The 18408-nt window shown below is 42.1% G+C and overlaps 1 protein-coding gene across 1 annotated transcript in view; it reads right to left on the bottom strand.

Moving 5' to 3' along the window:
- The window catches only part of tmem87b (transmembrane protein 87B), a 52589-nt gene extending 34392 nt beyond the window's left edge, over positions 1–18197 (bottom strand). Inside the window, exons 1-2 of the mRNA XM_060849001.1 lie at positions 17900–18197; positions 6010–6070 (exon numbers count right to left, since the gene is read on the bottom strand). Of these exons, the coding sequence (XP_060704984.1) occupies positions 6010–6070; positions 17900–18046 (208 nt within the window). The 5' untranslated portion in view covers positions 18047–18197. The remainder of the gene's footprint in view (positions 1–6009; positions 6071–17899) is intronic.
- Between the last annotated feature and the right edge of the window lie 211 nt (positions 18198–18408).

The raw sequence follows: 18408 nt of genomic DNA, 5'->3' as shown, positions 1-18408 counted from the left end.
GCACCAGGGTCCCAAGTCCAATTCCAGCGTCGAGTGATTTTGTGGATTTCCTCATTCTCCCCGTGTCTGTGTGGGTTTCCTCCCACAGCCTAAAGATGTGCGGGCCAGGTGAACTGGCCATGCTAAATTGCCCATAGTGTTAGGTGCATTAGTCAGAGGGAAATGGGACCGGGTGGGTTATTCTTCAGAGGGCCAGTGTGGATTTGTTGGGCCGAAGGGCCTATTTCCACACTGTAGGGAATCTAATCTAATCTAATGTAAATGCTCCTTCTAGAGAAGGAGAATTTGACCTTCTCTAGTATAATAAGGCAGGACAAGTGACTGACATGATAGGAAGGGAACACTTTGGGTCTAGTGATCATAATTCTATTAGCTTTAAAATGTTTGTGGAAAAGCATAAGATTTCCATAAAGGCTAAAAACTTTTAATTGGAGTAAGATAAATTTTAATGGTTTGAGAAAAGAACTTTCAAAAGTTAATTGGAGGAGATTGTTCATAGCAAACCCAGCCGGAGGCTTCAGTGAAAACTGGGAAAGCGGACCACTGCAACAGCCTATCAGTTTTTTCACAGAATCAAATCTTGGATGACGACGGCAAGGACATCACCATCACTGGTCCTGGATACAACTAGACTCATTGGCTGGAAAAAGCCAGATGAGCTGGCAGACAGTGATGCAGTCTCAGGTAGCAAATAGCCCAGGAGTCCTCAACATTAACTTCGAAGCCCATGAAGCTGCATGGCATCAGGGTCAAAAATAATTGGCAAGGTATCTTTTTACAACATGCTCTGCTGTTGTCTGATGAATTAGTATTCCTCCACATTCAGTATTACTTGGTTAGAAGCGCTGAGGATGGCAGAGTACACAAAGTACTCTGGGTGGTGACTTCAAAGCCTATCACCAAGATCACCTCAGCAGCACCATGACTGATTAAGTCCTACAGGACAATCTTACTTTGGCGGTGAACAAATTAGCTGAAATCAATCCTGAGATCGGATAAACTGTCCTTCAGAAAGGCATGGCCTGGTTAGGAATAGTCAGCATAGCCTTAAGGGAAGGTCATTTCTTAGAAATTTGAGGCAACTCTCTGAAGTGACAAAAGAGGATTGATGACAAAAGAGCAATGAATGTTGAGATTAAGGAGTCAAATTCTGCACTAAATTTAGCCAAAATAATCAGGGAGAGACAGTAAGATAGATATGCAGGCAAATCTTAGAAGTGTAAAATAATTGAGTCTTAACATTAAGGAATTTCAACTTCCCGAATATCATCTGGGATAGAGCAAGTGTGAAGAGTTTAGAGCAGCCGGAATTCTTAAGATTTATCCAGGAGACCATTCTGAGCCAGCACTGACAAAGTCATACAAGAAGGGGGTTGGACCCATTATTGCAAATGAAGCCAAATGAAGTTAGATGTGATGTTGTTGGTGGTAGCGATGCTGGGGGTAGGGGATGGGAATGGAAATCAGTGATTGCAACTATAATTCAGTGGGATTTAAAGTAATTATGTACAAGGAGAAAGATGGGTTCTGAAAGGCGACTTTAACAAGATAATACAGGATCTGGCCAAGTGGAGTGGGAGCAGCTGTTTGCAGGAAAATGCACATCAGAGGAGCGGGAGCCACTCAAAAGGCTAAGTGAGAGTTGTGGACCGAGGGTTCTAATAAACTACATCAAATCTGACATGTGGACTCTCGAAATCTCCTGACTGCAGCAACTGACAAGATACTGTGGGTTCAATTGATAAGTAACTTGAATGACAAATGGCCCTTTCACAGTGGGTTAGTTAATAACAACTCACATGAGCAGTCAGCAATGAAGACATCAAAGATATGGAGAGATAACATACAAAGCTTCAAGATTTACAGAACATTTGAAGGGAAAGAAGGGAAACCAAGCAAGCACAGACAGTGACTACTGTGGAAGACCAACACAAATGACCAGCCATACTGACCAGGACCCAGTGATTAGAGACCCTTTGGTGAATTCTAGCTGCTGAAGTGACTAGCTCCCTGACTGATCCCATAGCAATTACATTGTGAATCCAGCAGTGATTGCCACTAAGCTCACAACTTCCACTAACAAAAACACAAACTGCTGGAAAAGGTCAGCAGTTCCAGCAGCCTCTGTGGAAAGAAAGCAGAGTTAATGTTTCAGTCCAGTGACCCTTCCTCAGAACCCTTGGAGCCAGGGATGGGGAATGGCATGGGGGGGGGGGTAAGAAGGGGGGCACAGTGTTGGAGAGATGAAGGAAAGACCCAGAGAGACGGAAGAGGGATGGCGGGAAAACAAAATCTCCCGGCAGGTCAGCAGACATCTCTGGGAGAGAAAGAAGGTCCTCCCAAGCTCCACTCAAACTGTAAATTGCAGGAGATGGGATTTCCACCAAGATCTTGTGACCAGTGGCATAATGACGTCAGACGTGGTTTGGATTCACTCCTCGGGAATGTAGTAAATTTAAATATTTGGTTTCTTAAACGCATTCGTTACACGCCCTCTACACTCTGCTCGGCTATCTTTTTCTGAACAACCCATTTTTTCCTGTATCCTTTCAAATGGCGACTTCTCGAACAAAAAATGAGTCAGCCAAGTCCAGTCGTCCTAGGCTGCACCAATTGCCTTAGCTGGATACTAATGAAGCTGTGCTATGTAGGATTTAGAACATGGTGGACAATATGTGGGTTGAAATCATGACCAGGGTTAAATCTATAATTTCAGAGCCTCCTAAAAAGGAGGTAACAACTGCTCTGAAGCCATTTGTAAAAAAAAACCTTTTCTTCCATGTAGGAATACTTTGGACCTGGAATGTTCGGCTGATGAGCATGATAACCAGATAGCTAGCCTCCAAGCTAATGTTAGTGTGTTATCTGTTATGTTTGAGTCTCGAAGAAGTGTGAAGACTTGGAGGCCCGCTTCAGGTGCAGTAATATTCGATTTGTGGGTTTACCCAAGGGATTGCAGGGTCCTCGCCCCACAGAGTTTAACCCCCAACTTTTACAGGACTTCCTCAGACTAGAGACTAAACCAGTGTTGGATAGGGCTCATCGCACACTGTGTGCTAAACTGAAGGAAGGCGAGTTTGCTCCCCCGATGGTTGTCAGGGTGAACCAGTTTCAAGTGCGAAATCACATTCTGTGCCCTGCTGGAGATGCTTCTCCCCTTGTATATAATTGAAAGAGTATACATTTTTCCGGATTTCACCCTGACTGTGGCTAAGCAGCATGCAGCTTTTGCCAAGGTAAAGAAGGAGCAACACTCATGTCCTAACGTTAAATTTGACCTTCGTTATCCTGTGATATTACATAGCATCTTGCTGAGCGGCCAACTCAGTTTTGATGATCCAGATCCGCTTATGGTCTTGGTGAATAAAAACCTGAAAAAGATTGTGGTTCCAGAGCCAGATTGATGGTTGGGCCTGACTAGGCCAAATAGACATTAGCTTTACGCTACCACAGACAAAGACTACATTTCCCAATGTGCAGATGAAGATGGACAGTACGCTAAGTTTATGGACTTGGATTTGGTATTCTTCTTATATTTGATTTCATTCACCAAAAGTGCATGCTTTTTTACTCAAGACTTATATTTTGTTGAAAGGTTGCTCTACTGGTACCAAAGACATAGTATATATTTTATTTCATTTAGATTAGATTAAATTAGATTACTTACAGTGTGCAAACATGCCCTTCAGCCCAACAAGTCCACACCGACCCTCTGAAGAGCAACCCACCCAGACCCATTCCCCTACATTTACCCCATCACCTAACACTACGGGACAATTTAGCATGACCAATTCACCTAACCTGCACATTTCCGTGCAAGGAAACTGGAGCACCCGGAAGAAACCCATGCAAACACGGGGAGAATGTGCAAATTCCACACAGTCAGTCGCCTGTAGACTTTAAAAAAATATTAGATTATCCTTATCTGGCTCCTCTAACAATTTTACAAAAATCTGGAACCCTTTTCTTTCATATGTTAAGGGTGTTTTCTATTTAAATGTTCCAGACTGAGGTATCTTCTGTTGTGGCGATTCTGTTGTTGGGGGAGGTATATGCCACGGGGAGGATGGTCAGGGTGTTGTTTACAGTTGTTTATTACTTGTGATTGGTCCTTTTAAAAAAAAATACAAAAGGATGATTTAGGTACAGAAATCAGAAGGTGGACTGTGATATACTTGAACAGGATTACTGAGATGGCGGCATATTAGCAATTTTAGCAGGCTTGAGAGTGGATAATTCCCCAGGCCCAGGTGAGATGTACCCCAGGCTGCTGTGGGAGGCAAGGAAGGATATTTCAGGGGCTCTGACGTGAATTGTCAAATCCTCTCTGGAAGACAGCTCATGTGGTACCATTTTTCAAAGGTGTACATGAAAGTAGGACAGTTCTCATGGTCTACATTGATTTCAGTAAGACTTTTAATAAAGGTCTGGCATTGGTTAAGATGTTAAGAGCCTGAGCAACCCAGGGCAATTTGGCAAATTGCATCCAAAACTGGCTTTGTGGTAGGACAGTGACTGTCAAAGGGTATTTTTGTACTTTGTCCAGTAATGTACCACAAGGTTTGATGATTGGCCCCTTACTATTTATAGTGTTAATGACCAAGACACAAATGTAGGAGATATGATTAGTAAGCACAGATGACATAAGAATTGATGGTATGACAAACAGTCTCTAGCTTTGCTCCTCACTATCAGCTGATATAGATGGGCTAGTCAGATTGGCAGAACAGTGGCAAATGAAATTTAATCCCAAAAGATGTGAGGTAATAATTTTGAAAGGAATAGCAAATCTTGGGAGGATGTGATGAATGGCAGCAGCCCAGGAAGAAAGACTCAGAGGGACCCTGGCATGCACATCCATTTGCAACAGATCAGGTAGATAAGATGGCTATGAAGAAATAGGGGATACTTGTTTCTATGGGTACTGAATACAAAAGCCAGGGATTTTGACGGAGCTTTATATAATGTTAGTCAGGCCACAGGAGTACTGTACTGTGTTCAGGTCAGTTCAAGTTGACACACTGTACCTAAGATGTGATTGCGCTACAGACAGTGCAGAACAGATTCAGCAAGATATTCTCTGGCTGGAGAGATTCAGTTATGAAGAGAGACGAGATAAGGTGGGGTTCCTCTCAGAGCAAAAAAGGATGGTGTACAAGGTTCTGAGGGAGATAGAGTAAACAGGGAGAAACATCTCCCTTTAGTAGAGCAGTCAGTAATTCAGGGCACGGTTTTAAAGCACCAGTAGGTTTAGAAAGGATTTGAGGAAAAATATTTTCACCCAGAGAGGACAATGGAACTCACTGCCTCAAAGGATGGTAAAGGCAGAATCCTCCAAGATATTTAAGAATGATTTAGATGCATACTTTATTTGGTACAGTTTACAAGACTATGGGTCAAGTTCTGAGAAATGGGATTAAAATGGATGGATGTTTGATAACTGGCGCAAACACGATGGACCGAAGGGCCTCTTTTCATGCTGTAAAACCCTGCAACCCTCGATCATCAAGTGCTCAAGATTTGTCTATTTTAGTGTCTTAAGTTTCACCTGCTCCAGTTGGAAAGGAAAAAAAAATCAAGTAAGTGCAGTCTAGGAAGCTGGGCAACAGAGGAAAGGATATCAATAGCAACAGAGAAGCTGAGGAGAATGAGGAAAATACAGTCTCCCCATAAAATGAAAATGGAAGCATAACATTACAAGTCATTTGTCACAGAACTCATACTTTATTAGTGTGTCATTATCAGAAACAGGAGTAAGTCACCCATTTTCTCCCTGTCCTACTTTTTAAAAGATCATTAGATTTTTCAGGGTAATTCAAGAGGAAAACAGCACAGCTGCAAAGTGTGCACAGGGAGACATAGCTATTAACCATATTTGGATAGAAGTTTTATATTTTTATTTCAGAAAAAACATTGAAAATAACTGTTGCGTATTTAACGACTGTAGATGTACACCAACTGCTTTCAAAAAAAAAATCACAAGTTAGGTTCAAAATAAACTTAACTTACCTTCAAGTACAATATCTGTTTTGTTAAACATTGTTTTTGTAAACAGCAGTGGCTTATGGTTCTGAAAATAAAATTTGAATCACAAGCATTGGTCAAAAGTAATAAAACAAAAATGGAGATCATGCTAATATTGTTTCAAGTATGTTTTAAAAAGTTAAAGTGACATTATCAGCACCGGAGTCGCTATATTCTAGTTAAGCACCAGAAACATTTGTCACCATGATCCCAAAACATGCATAAGCATTTTGTTAGGTTCTTAACAGATACCGTTCATCCATTGAATGAATAATTATGAAATTACTTGAATTCTGATACTCATGAATAATTTATATTACATGGAGTTTACAGGTCTCTATGACAGATTATTAATTAAAAAGTTAAACTTTAGCAAAGACAGACGCATTGAACATTCTGGTCGAGTTAATGATGGGTCAGCCATTGTTCAGTATGTACACTTTTAACTTTGATCTTGCAGGTAATTTTTCTAATCAACTTCTTCAGAGATATTATGACATACTCAAACAGATAGAACTTGTACACAGACCTACCACTATGCCACAAGAGCCCTTTGACCTTGTACAATAAACACAAGTTAATTAAATATAACCAATCCAAAGAACTACAGATACCATAAATCAGAAATAAAAACAGAAGTTGCTGGAAAAGCTCAGCAGGTCTGGCAGCATCTGTGAAGAGAAATCAGTTAATGTTTCGGGTCCGGTAACCTTTCCTCAAAGGAAAAGTGCAGTTCTGAGGAAGGGTCACCGGACCTGAAACATTAACTCTGACTTCTCTTCACAGATGCTGCCAGACCTGCTGAGCTTTTCCAACAACGTCTGCTTTTGAAGCCAACACAAGTTTGTTTCATGTGCATTTATATTAGGTAATACCAGTGTTTTTTTTAAACCAAGTGTAAAACCAAATAAGTGTAAAACTTTAATTCCTAAAACACAGTTTAATGCAAAATACGCAAATGTATAGCTGATGCACAACAATGACATCAACAAAAAACAACTAAAGCACAAGAAATGGCCACTTGAGGAAATAGTGACTTTGTGGCAATTTCACTGAAGTAGTAAACCAGAAACCCAGACAAATGCTCTGCGGCATGGGTTCAAATACAGCTGGTGAAATTTAAATTCAATTAATAAAACTCTGGAATAAAAATTTAGACTCAGTAATGGTGGCCACGAAATTAATAATGGACACAAGAATACTTATTTGGTTCATTAAAGCTGTCAGGGAAGGAAATGTTTCATCCTTAACCAGTCTGACCCATATGCAACTTCAAATGCAACATGGTTGCATGTTGCATGGTTGGCTCTTAACATGATCCAGAAAGCCACTCAGGTCAAGGGCAATCAGGATGAACAATAAAAGATCTGACGTCACAAAGTCAGTGCCAACTCCCCACAAAGCTAGTGACACTCATGCACTTTGCAAGTTTTCTCTCTTTAGCCATTTATCTAACTGCCCTTTGAAAGCCATGATTGAATCCACTTCTAACATACTCTCAACTAGTGGATTCCAGATATTAACTATGTAGTGCTTAAAAAAGTTTTTCCTTATATTGCGTTTTTGCTATTAAGCTTAAAATTAGGGTTCAGTTTCTCACAACTTGTGCCCAGTGGAACATTTATCTCTACTTTTGAACAGTTCTAACAGATATTGTTGCAATCTTTTCTTCTCCAAGATGATCATCAGGTTCTCCAATCTATCCAAGTAACTGATGCCCCTCATATTTACAAGGTTGGGGTAAAAGAAAGTCTTAGACTTATATAATGCTTTTTTTGACCAGTAGATGTCGCAGAGTACTTTCCAGCCAATTAAGTACTCTTGAAGTGTAGGTACTGTTATAGTGTAGGAAATACAGCAGACAACATGTGCACAGCAAATTCCCACAAACAATAATGTGATAATAGCCAGTTTGTTTTTGTGACAGCGGATAAGGTATAAATGTTGTCACCAGAGATAATTTCCCTGCTTTTCTTTGAAGGTCAGCTCAGGGTCAAACATGATGAAAAGTTACAAACTGTCAGTTCAGCCTGAGAAAATGATCATAATGGCAATGAAATCTCAAAAACAAGGAAAGATACACATTGTCAAAATACCTTAAACACTGAAAAATGCTCTAAGGCACAATCAATGTAAAATGAGTCCCCTGTCAAGAAGATAAACAAGTGAAAGGAAAAGAAAAAGGTGGAGTCAGAAGAGATTGAGTGAGGAAATTATCAAAAAAAAGTGGAAATTCAGCCTGTTTTAGAGAGAATGTTCTACAGCACGTAGGCTACACAGCTGAAGAGGCAGCTAAAACAAAAAGGTGGCACAAAAAGAAAGGGATGCACAGTGGGCAGCACGGTGGCACAGTGGTTAGCCTCACAGCGCCAGAGACCTGGGTTCAATTCCCGCCTCAGGCGACTGACTGTGTGGAGCTTGCACATTCTCCCCGTGTCTGCGTGGGTTTCCTCCCACAATCCAAAAACGTGCAGGTCAGGTGAATTGGCCATGCTAAATTAGTGTTAGGTAAGGGGTAAATGTAGGAGAATGGGTCTGGGTGGGTTACGCTTCAGCGGGTCGGTGTGGACTTGTAGGGCCAAAGGGCCTGTTTCCACACTGTAGGAAATCTAATCTGTAGGGAATCTAATCACAGGAGACCCAAGTCAGACAAACACACTTCTGTACAGGTCTTGAGTAGCTTACAGAGTTATAAATGACAAGACCATTGAGCTTGAGTCCATTCCATCAGTGAAATAATGGCTGATTTGTGGTCTAATTCTATAAACCTGCCTCTGGCCTATAGCCCTGAATGCTTTTGCTGATCAAAATAAAATTAGCAACTGCAGTTTGTGGAAGAGAATTCCAAACCCCTCTAATCTGTGGAGAAGTGCTTCCCAACATTACTTCAGAAATATCATGATCTGGCCCTAATTTTTCGATTTGCTCCCTAGTTCTAGAACCCCCAACCAGTGGAAATAGTGTATCTTTATTTATCCCGTCTTTGCATATTAGTATCATGAAGACTTTGATCAGATTACTTCTTCACCATCTACATTCTAGAGAAAACAGGCCTCATTTGTGTAATCTCTCCTCAAACCTTAACCCCTGAAGTTCTGGTATCATACTTGTAAACCTGCTTTGGACTCCCTCCAAGGCCAATATAGCAAACTTTGTTTCAAGTGGCAACTTTAACTGGCATTCTCAAATCAACAAAAATTATGCACCTCAGTGATATCTGAGTAGTCAGTTGAGGGTGCAAGTACAAAAGCTCTCTGTTGGTAAATTTTACGTAAGGCACATTTATGTGATGTGTATACCCCTATATTACATCGCTATTGATTGTGTATGCCTCTTGATCAACCAGAATATTTGAACAACCGGCACACTCCTGTTCCCATAGCTGCTTGCTGAATAGAAAGTTTGCTTTTTTGCCTCCTAAAGTGTAGTCCCTAAATCAGCTCATAGAACTCTAAGTCTAGTCAGGCTTTTGTATAACGGAGACATAACTTCTGCATCTTTGTACTCCAGTCCTCTAGATATGAATTGTTCTGTTGAAGGGTCTCTGGACCTGAAATATTGGCTTTATCTTCTCTTCATAAATGCTCCAGCAATTTCAGTTTTAGCAACAGATTTTCCCTGTTTACTATGACTTTACTGATTAAAGTTCACCTTAACAAAATCTAAAGTTCTAATAATTTATTTGTGCTTTTCACTTTCAAATGCTACATTGGAGTCAATCATAGTCTATACACTATTTGATAAATGAGAAATGCACAATTATAGATAATAGGTGCAGGAGTAGGCCATTCTGACCTTCGAGCCTGCACCACCATTCATTGTGATCATGGCTGAACATCCTCAATCAGTATCCTGTTCCTGCCTTATCTCCATAACCCTTGATTCCACTATCCTTGAGTGCTCTATCCAACACTTTCTTAAACAAATTCAGGGACTGGGTCTCCACTGCCTTCTGGGGCAGAGCATTCCACACACCCACCACTTTCTGGGTGAAGATGTTTCTCCTCATCTCTGTCCTAAATGGCCTACCCCTTATTTTTAAACTGTGTCCTCTGGTTTCGGACTCACCTATCAGCAGAAACATGTTTCCTGCCTCCAGAGTGTCCAATCCTTTAATAATCTTATTCATCTCAATCAGATTCCCTCTCAGGTCTTCTAAACTCAAGGGTATACAAGCCCAGTCGCTCCAATCTTTCAACACAAGATAGTCCCGCATTCCAGGAATTGACCTCGTGAACCTAATAGCCAGAATTAGGTTACTAATTAAATTCAGCTCATGGCTCATCACTAACTCCAATATTATTTGCCCCCTGTTGCATCAGGGACGTATTGCTGTAGGAAACTATCCCAGACATTCCAGAGTTTCACTTTCTTGTCTCTTTCTCCCAATCTATGGGAAAGTTAACCCCCCCACTTAACTCTGCCTCTGATGTATTCTTGCCAAATTTTTGCATTTATACAATCTAGCACTTCAGAGTTGCTACCAATGGATCTATGCATCACATTGTAATTTTAAATCCTTTACTGTTCCTCAGTTCACTTGCAAGTCTCCACTGGATGGTTTCTTGTCATTTCAGCCTTCCTCATCATTGAAGTTTGTTTGTAATCAATAAGGCTTGTCCACTCTCTTCATCAGTTTCCCTATTCACCCTGTGAACCTTGATGAAGGGCTCTGGCCCGAAACGTCGAATTTCCTGTTCCTTGAATGCTGCCTGACCTGCTGTGCTTTAACCAGCAACACATTTTCAGCTGTGAACCTTGTAAGCCAGTATATTTAGTCCACAGTCCCATCAGCCTTGCAGGAATGATGCAGGAACGGCTACTACATCAGAATCTCCAATTTCAATGTGCCTACAGCTCAGTTAATTTATTCCTTACATCCCATGCATTTATCTGCAGAAATGTTTGGTCCATGTATTCTAGCCTGTCCTTCAGTACCAACGCTTTATTCATCTGTTTATTACTTCTCTCTTCATGTTTACTTTGTGTCATAGAGGCTTACAGAATCAAAACTGACCCTTCGGTCCAACTAGTCCACGCCAACCATGTTCCCAAACAAAACCAGTCCCACTTGCCCGAGTTTAGCCCAAACGTTTTCTATTCATGTACTTATCCCAATGTCTTTTAAATGTTGTAACTGTATCCCCCACTCCAGAAGGACTAAAACATGAGGATGCATTTTAAATTGAAGTATCTAAGCCACTGCAGCTCAGTGAGCATAGGAATTATTCAATGAAAAGGACTTGATATGGGATAGATTATAAGCAACAGTTTTGTATTGTCTAAAGTCTAGGAATCATAGTTGAGCAAAGAGATTTTGAAGATCAGTTCACAAAATAAAATTTAAGATCCAAAAAGGTACAAAAGTGTTGATCAAGTACTGGAGAAAGACAACTGGATTGAAAACAGTGAAATTACACTTATACGGAAACTTAGTTGGAGCCAACTGGATGTTTGATAACTGTATCTCAGGAAAGACTTATTAACCTTTTAGGTGGTACAGCACAGAATGATACCATAGTTCAGAGGTTTAATAAACTTGGCTTATACTCTCGAGCATAGGAAATTGATGTGCAAGTCAATGGAGGAATTTCAAATACCAAAACAATTTAAGAGTATAGACAAAAACTAATTCATTTGGAAGAAGTCATGACACCAAAATTGGAGGTGTAGTGGACAGCGAAGAGGGTTACAACAGGATCTGGACCAGATGGGCCAATGGGCTGAGAAGTGGCAGATGGAGTTTAATTCAGATAAATGCGAAGTGCTGCATTTTGGGAAAGCAAATCTTAGCAGGACATATACACTTAATGGTAAGATCCTAGGGAGTGTTGCTAAACAAAGAGACCTTGGAGTGCAGTTTCATAGCTCCTTGAAAGTGGAGTCACAGGTAGATAGGATAGTGAAGAAGGCATTTGGTATGCTTTCCTTTATTGGTCAGAGTATTGAGTACAGGAGTTAGGAGGTCATGTTGCGGCTGTACAGGACATTGGTTAGGCCAATGTTGGAATATTGCGTGCAATTCTGGTCTCCTTCCTATCGGAAAGATGTTGTGAAACTTGAAAGGGTTCAGAAAAGATTTACAAGGATGTTGCCAGGGTTGGAGGATTTGATCTATAGGGAAAGGCTGGACAGGCTGAGGCTGTTTTGCCTGGAGCATCGGAGGCTGAGGGGTGACCTTATAGAGATTACAAAATTATGAGGGGGATAGATAGGATAAATAGACAAAGTCTTTTCCCTGGGGTCGGGGAGTCCAGAACTCGAGGGCATAGGTTTAGGGTGAGAGGGGAAAGATATAAGAGAGACCTAAGGGACAACTTTTTCACTCAGAGGGTGGTACGTGTATGGTATGAGCTGCCAGATGATGTGGTGGAGGCTGGTACAATTGCAACATTTAAGAGGCATTTGGATGGGTATATGAATAGGAAGGGTTTGGAGGGATATGGGCTGGGTGCTAGCAGGTGGGACTAGACTGGGTTGGGATATCTGGTTGGCATGGACAGGTTGGACCGAAGGGTCTGTTACCATGCTATACATCTCTATGACTCTAAGAGGACTTAATTATCAAGTTACACCTTGACCAGTCAGGAAATTTTTTAAAACCCAGTAAGTATTACTAATTTGGACCTCTCTCCCAAAATGTTCCAAATTGGCTTAGACAAGAGTGGATGTAGAAAAGATGGAAGTAAAAAGGATATTAAAGCCATCACAGTAAATGTTCAGTTGAATGAGAAACAACTGCAAGTAGAGCCTCAAGATACAGAGGAGAAAGTGAGGACTGCAGATGCTGGATATCAGATTCCTGAAGAAGAGATTATGCCCGAAACGTTGATTCTCCTGCTCCTTGGATGCTGCCTGACCTGCTACACTTTTCCAGCAACACATTTTTCACCTCAAGATACAGAGACCACTTCCAATATTATACAAAAACACACAAGGATTGAATAGAGATTTTAAATTAATTAATAATTTTGATGCATTGAGGAAGAGACTATTCCCTTTGTTCGGGAGGCTGATGTCATTAAATTTACAATGATAAATAAACTAAGGAAGTGATGGGAGACAAAAATTAATTTATTTTACAAAAGTTGGTGTAGAAAAATTGTTGTTGAGAGGAATAGTTGGAAATTTTAAGTTGACATTTAGGTCCATTTATTACTTTCAGAGCTGAAAACTTTCAAATTCAATATTATTAATGGTTCAAGCACAGTGACATTTGATTCATCTTACTATGTCAGGAGTATCAACCGCCTAGCCCACGAGCACTAACAATCTGATTCACAAAGCGGGCAACTTGGTACAAAGTACAAGTATTTGATTGCCTGCTTGAATTTTATAGGTGCCAGAATTTGGTAATGGCTGCTTTCATTTTCACCGTCTTCACTTTTTATTTATTTATATAACATGGGTATGACTAGCTGGAACAGCATTTATTGCTCATCTCTCAATGCATTTATAGGTAAGTACTAAACCAGGACACTAAGAACTTGTGTGTCAGATATCAAATTGCATGAAAATCAAATGGAATATGATTTAAAAGCTTAATTTTATTTCCTCAGGCAAATAGTAGGTATCTGTATGGCCAGAAAGATAAAATCTGTACTATCAAGAAAATGTTATTCTTCATTGGTCACTTTTTCAATAGATGAACAGAGAGAGATGTATACAAAAGATCTGAAAGGTCTTATTAAGAGAACTGGATAAAGATTTAAAATGAAAACTTGTGCAGGACTACAGGGATAAGGCAATGAAATGACATCATCAGCTCTGTTATAGGATCACCACAGACATGACGGGTCAAATGGCTGCCTTCTGTGCAGTATGATATGTATTCCATTGTACACAGAGACAGGGTGAAACAATTCAGATTTCTAGCACAAGATCATTACTTAACCCAAGACAACTACTTGGATGCTCAATTATAATTTCATGCATGAGAAAGCTCCACATAATTTTCATTTGTTTATCAAAAGTAAAGTCTAAAAGTACATGTCTAAAACTAAACTCTGCAATCAATACATTTCTACTGAATATAAAGGCAAAGTTGCCATAGTCCTGCTGGCCAAAGGGCTATTCTCTCATTAGAGAGACACAACTGGCGGTGATTTAACTCGAGGATCACCAGGCCTCAGGTGAGGGGAGAGGTTGGTCAATATAATAAAAATACAGAATCAGACAAATTTACAGTAGACGGAGTCCATTTGCCCCATCCTGAACTTGAATGCTGGCCAAAAATCTCTACCTGGTGTAAACCCATTTCCTAGCTCTTTCTATACTTTGTTTTGATCTCACCTCGTAGTATCATTTTCAGTGTAAATGATGGCATTGAGTGCACATTGAAGTATTACTTGAGTGTGATAATTTCTGCCTCCACGAGTTGCTGCTTGGAAGGGTGGTCAAGACAGAAGACCAGTATGGTAGCTCAGTGGTGAACACTGATGACTCACACAATGCCAGGGACCAGAGTTCAATTCCAGCCTCGGGTGACTGCTTGTCTGGAGTTTGCATGTTCCCTCCATGAATTTCTGTTTTTCTCCCACAGTCAAAAAACGTACAGATTAGGTGGATTGGCTCTGCTAAATTATTCGCAACAACCAGGCATGTTCAGGCTAGATGAGTTTGCTATGGTAAATATGGGGTAGGGTAGGGCACTCTTCAGGCCTGATGGGCCAAATCCTCACTATAAAAGCTTCTATGAGTTCCAAACACCCAATATCTGCCTTCCACTTAGGGTTTAACAGCAAAACTTCTTCAACCATCTTTTAATCTTTTCTCTCAAAATTGTTCTTTCTGATCCCTTTCGCTGCAGCTTTAACTCTGCAGCCTGTCCTACTACCCTGATGCACATTGTATGGAACAATCTGCCTGTATGGCACACAAAACACCACTTTTCATTGTATTTTGGTATGTGTGACAACAAGAAACCGAACTCATTCAAAAAAAATTACTTTAAATCTGTGTTCTGAAGGTGGTCATTGGATTCAAAACGTTAACTCTGCTTTTGTTTCCAGAGCTGCTGTGTTTCTCCTGTTTTTGAATCAAATCTCCAATATCCTAAGTTCTTTGATCTACTTTAAATCTGTGGAATGTGTTGGAGTGCAGTGGATGCTGGGACAGTGGGTAAATCTGAGGAGTGGGATAGATTTTTAATTGGTAAAGGATTGAAGAATTATGGGAAGAAGGCAGGAAGATTGGGGTGGGGAGCAGATTAGCTGTGATCGACTGGCAGAGCAGACTCGATGGAACAAATGGCCTAATTCTGCTCCTATACCTTATGAACTTAAGAAATTTCTGCCCTTGATATGAATCCCTTTGCTCAAGGAAACAATTATTTTGTATTAACTAAACCTCAAGTCTACATAATTTTCAAATTTTACCTCCTTTCCAAAACAAAATCTATCCAATCACTTTTAACAAGTTTTAAAGTGTAATGGCATTTGATTTTTTTTTAAAAAGCAGCAAATAAATAGTATTTGGTTTGTGACAGGTCAGAGATAGCTGATCATCACATTTTGTAAGAGACTGCAAAAATAAAAACTGCAAATACTAGGATTCAAAGTCGACAGACAGGAGGCTGGAAGAACAGAGCAAGACAGGCAATATCAGGAGATGGAGCAATCGACGGTTCAGGCATAACCGTTCTTCAGGACAGGGGGGTAGGTATTGGGCGAGCTGCAGGGGCAGGGTGAAGCAGGGATAGGTGAAGACAGGGAGACGTACGAACGGATTAGTGAATGGGAGGAGTGAATCCAGTAGATGGCTGGGAGGAGTGGAAGAATGGGAAGAGAGGATATATGAAATTGGAGAACTCAATGTTGAGTCCTCGAAGCTGTAGGCAACCGAGGCGGAAGATGAGGTGTTGTTCCTCCAATTTGTGGTTTGGTTTGTTGTGGCAATGGAGGAGGCCAAGGATGGTCATTTGGAAAGGGAGTGAGAAGGTGAATTAAAATGGCTGGTGACTGGGAGGTCTGGTCGGCCTGTGGGCCTAGCTGAGATGCTTCCCTAATTTTACGTTTGGTTGCTCCTATGTAAAGGCCACATCGGGAGAATCTGATGCAGTAAACTAGGTTGGAAGAGAGGCAGCTGAACCTCTATCTCACCTGGAAGAACAGTTTGAGGCTCTGGATGGAGCTGAGAGGGGTGGTGTACCAGCAGGTTTTACATCTTTTTCAGTTGCGGGGAAGGTACCTGGGATTCGGGGGATTGGTGGGGAGAGCGGTGCAAACCAAGGACTGTTGAAGGGAATGGTCCTTGCAGTAGGCAGAGACGGTTGGGGAGGGGAGGGGAAGTTGTTCATGGTGGTGAGGTCTAGTTGGAGTTAGCGGAAGGGTTTAAGGACGATGCATCAAATGCGGAGACTGGTGTGGTGGTAGGTGAGGACAAGGGGAACTCTGTCTTTATTGCATTTGTGGGGAGGTTTAGAGCAATGGAACAGGGAATGGGGGTCTTGCGGTGGAGGGCTGTCTGGATGAAAAGCACTTTGTTCGAAATAGGGGGACATCTCGGATGCTTGGGAGTAGAATGTCTCCTTGTCCAAGCAGACGCGGTGGAGGATTGGGAGAATGGGATGGAGTTCTTGCAGGATACTGGGTGGGTGGAGGTGTAATCCATGTACTTACAGGAGTCTGTGGGTTTGTAGTAGGGGTCGAGTGACGTGCTGGAAAAGCACAGGTCAAACAGTGTCCGAGGAGCAGGAGAATCGACGTTTTGGACATAAGCCCTCTGTGGGTTTGTAGTAAGTGTCCATTTGGAGACTGCCGCCGAAAGTAGAAATGGAGAGGTCAAGAAATGAGAGGGAGGTGTCAGAGATGGAACAAATGAATTTGAGTGCGGGGTGGAAGTTGTGGGGAAAATTGATGAACAGCTCCAGTTCAGCCTGGGTGCAGGATGCTACACCAATGCAGTCAGCGATGTAATGGCAGAAGAGTTGGACACAGTGCCTGTGTAGGTACTGAAGAAGCACTGTTCGACATTGCCAAAAAAGAGCTGGGGCTTATCCAGGTGACTATTGTGACCCGAAGGATTTGGAGGAAATGGCAGGAATTTAAGGAAAAGCTATTAAGGGTGAGGACCAGTTCAGCAAGGTGGAGGTGGGGGACTAGGTGAGTCTGTTAGAGAGGAAGAAGCAAAGGGCCTGGAGGCCATCCTTGTGGGGTATGAACGTGCATAAGGACTGCATGTCCATAGTGAAGATAAAGTGCTGGGTGTTAGGGAATTGGAAGTTACTGAAGAGATGACAGGCATGGTTGGTTCATGTTGCAGATGTCAGTGGGAATGCCTGAATGAGGCAGGGAAGAGGGAAATGAGATGGAATCAAGGTAGGACATGATGCTGGCTAGCTGTGTATTTCCAGCCCCCGACTTGTCCACATCACATTTGTACACAGGTCTTGGATGAATGATGAAAACTGCTCTTGCTTGAAATAAGAATCCACAAGTTGGACAGGAGGTATGCCCACACCACCTTGGGGATATTACTCAAGTGGAACTGCTTCAGCTGATGCCTCGCAGGCCTGACAGCACGTATAGTCTTCCGTCCTGGTGCTTACCTTGAGAAAGGGTTGCACTTAGGGAGGTCTATTTTACACGAATAAATATTTGAAATGCATGATTTAAACGAGTAGGATAACATTGATCTGATGTGTTTTGATTACGACGGGGCTGCAGCCCCACTTGTTGGCTCAGACAGCAGCTAGCGACGACGAATACCTCCAGACCGCAGCATCCCTAATGGGGCGGATATTTTTATCCCCACGAGTTTGCAACGTCGGCCAGACCGCTTGAAGGGGAAAAGCCCATATCAGCGGTCACGCCATCGTTCAGCGTGAAGGTACCTCCACCGGCAAAGATAAGCATGAGGCGTCAACACAACTCACCGGCCCCACCGTCCGGCTCCAGAAACCCGACTCCGGTACTGTCTGTGCGCCACGAATGAGGAAAGAGGCGGAGATGTAAAAAAACACGAGGGGGAAGGCCCGCTTTGCGCGTCCTGGTCCAGGTTCCAGCCGCCCACCTCCAGCCATCTTTCCGCCCGATTTTCCCCAGAGGACGGCAACTGCCGCCTCACCTGTCAAAGACTGACGTCATACACCCTACCTGCCCGGAAGAGGCGGGAGGCAACAACGCCAGGCGGCAACAACTGCGCGTGCGCTCGCTTCCTGGCCCTGACTGGCTGCGCTTGTTGACACCGAAGAGCGGGCGACGCGCCTCCGCTGGTGCGTTGATTGAAACATATCCGCATGCGCGTCTGTGTCACCGGCTGGCTGTCTGAAATTCTTGGTCACGTGGAAACCAACGGCTCGCGATCAACCGTCGAGGGAGGGATCAGTGAGGCTTTTCTTTCGCGGTGTCTTCGCTGGAAAGGAAATAAATGGTTTATTCCCCT

This window comes from Hemiscyllium ocellatum, chromosome 3, assembly GCF_020745735.1.
Source record: "Hemiscyllium ocellatum isolate sHemOce1 chromosome 3, sHemOce1.pat.X.cur, whole genome shotgun sequence".
In the NCBI taxonomy this organism is placed as follows: domain Eukaryota; kingdom Metazoa; phylum Chordata; class Chondrichthyes; order Orectolobiformes; family Hemiscylliidae; genus Hemiscyllium; species Hemiscyllium ocellatum.
This window is presented reverse-complemented; position numbering and strand designations above follow the sequence as displayed.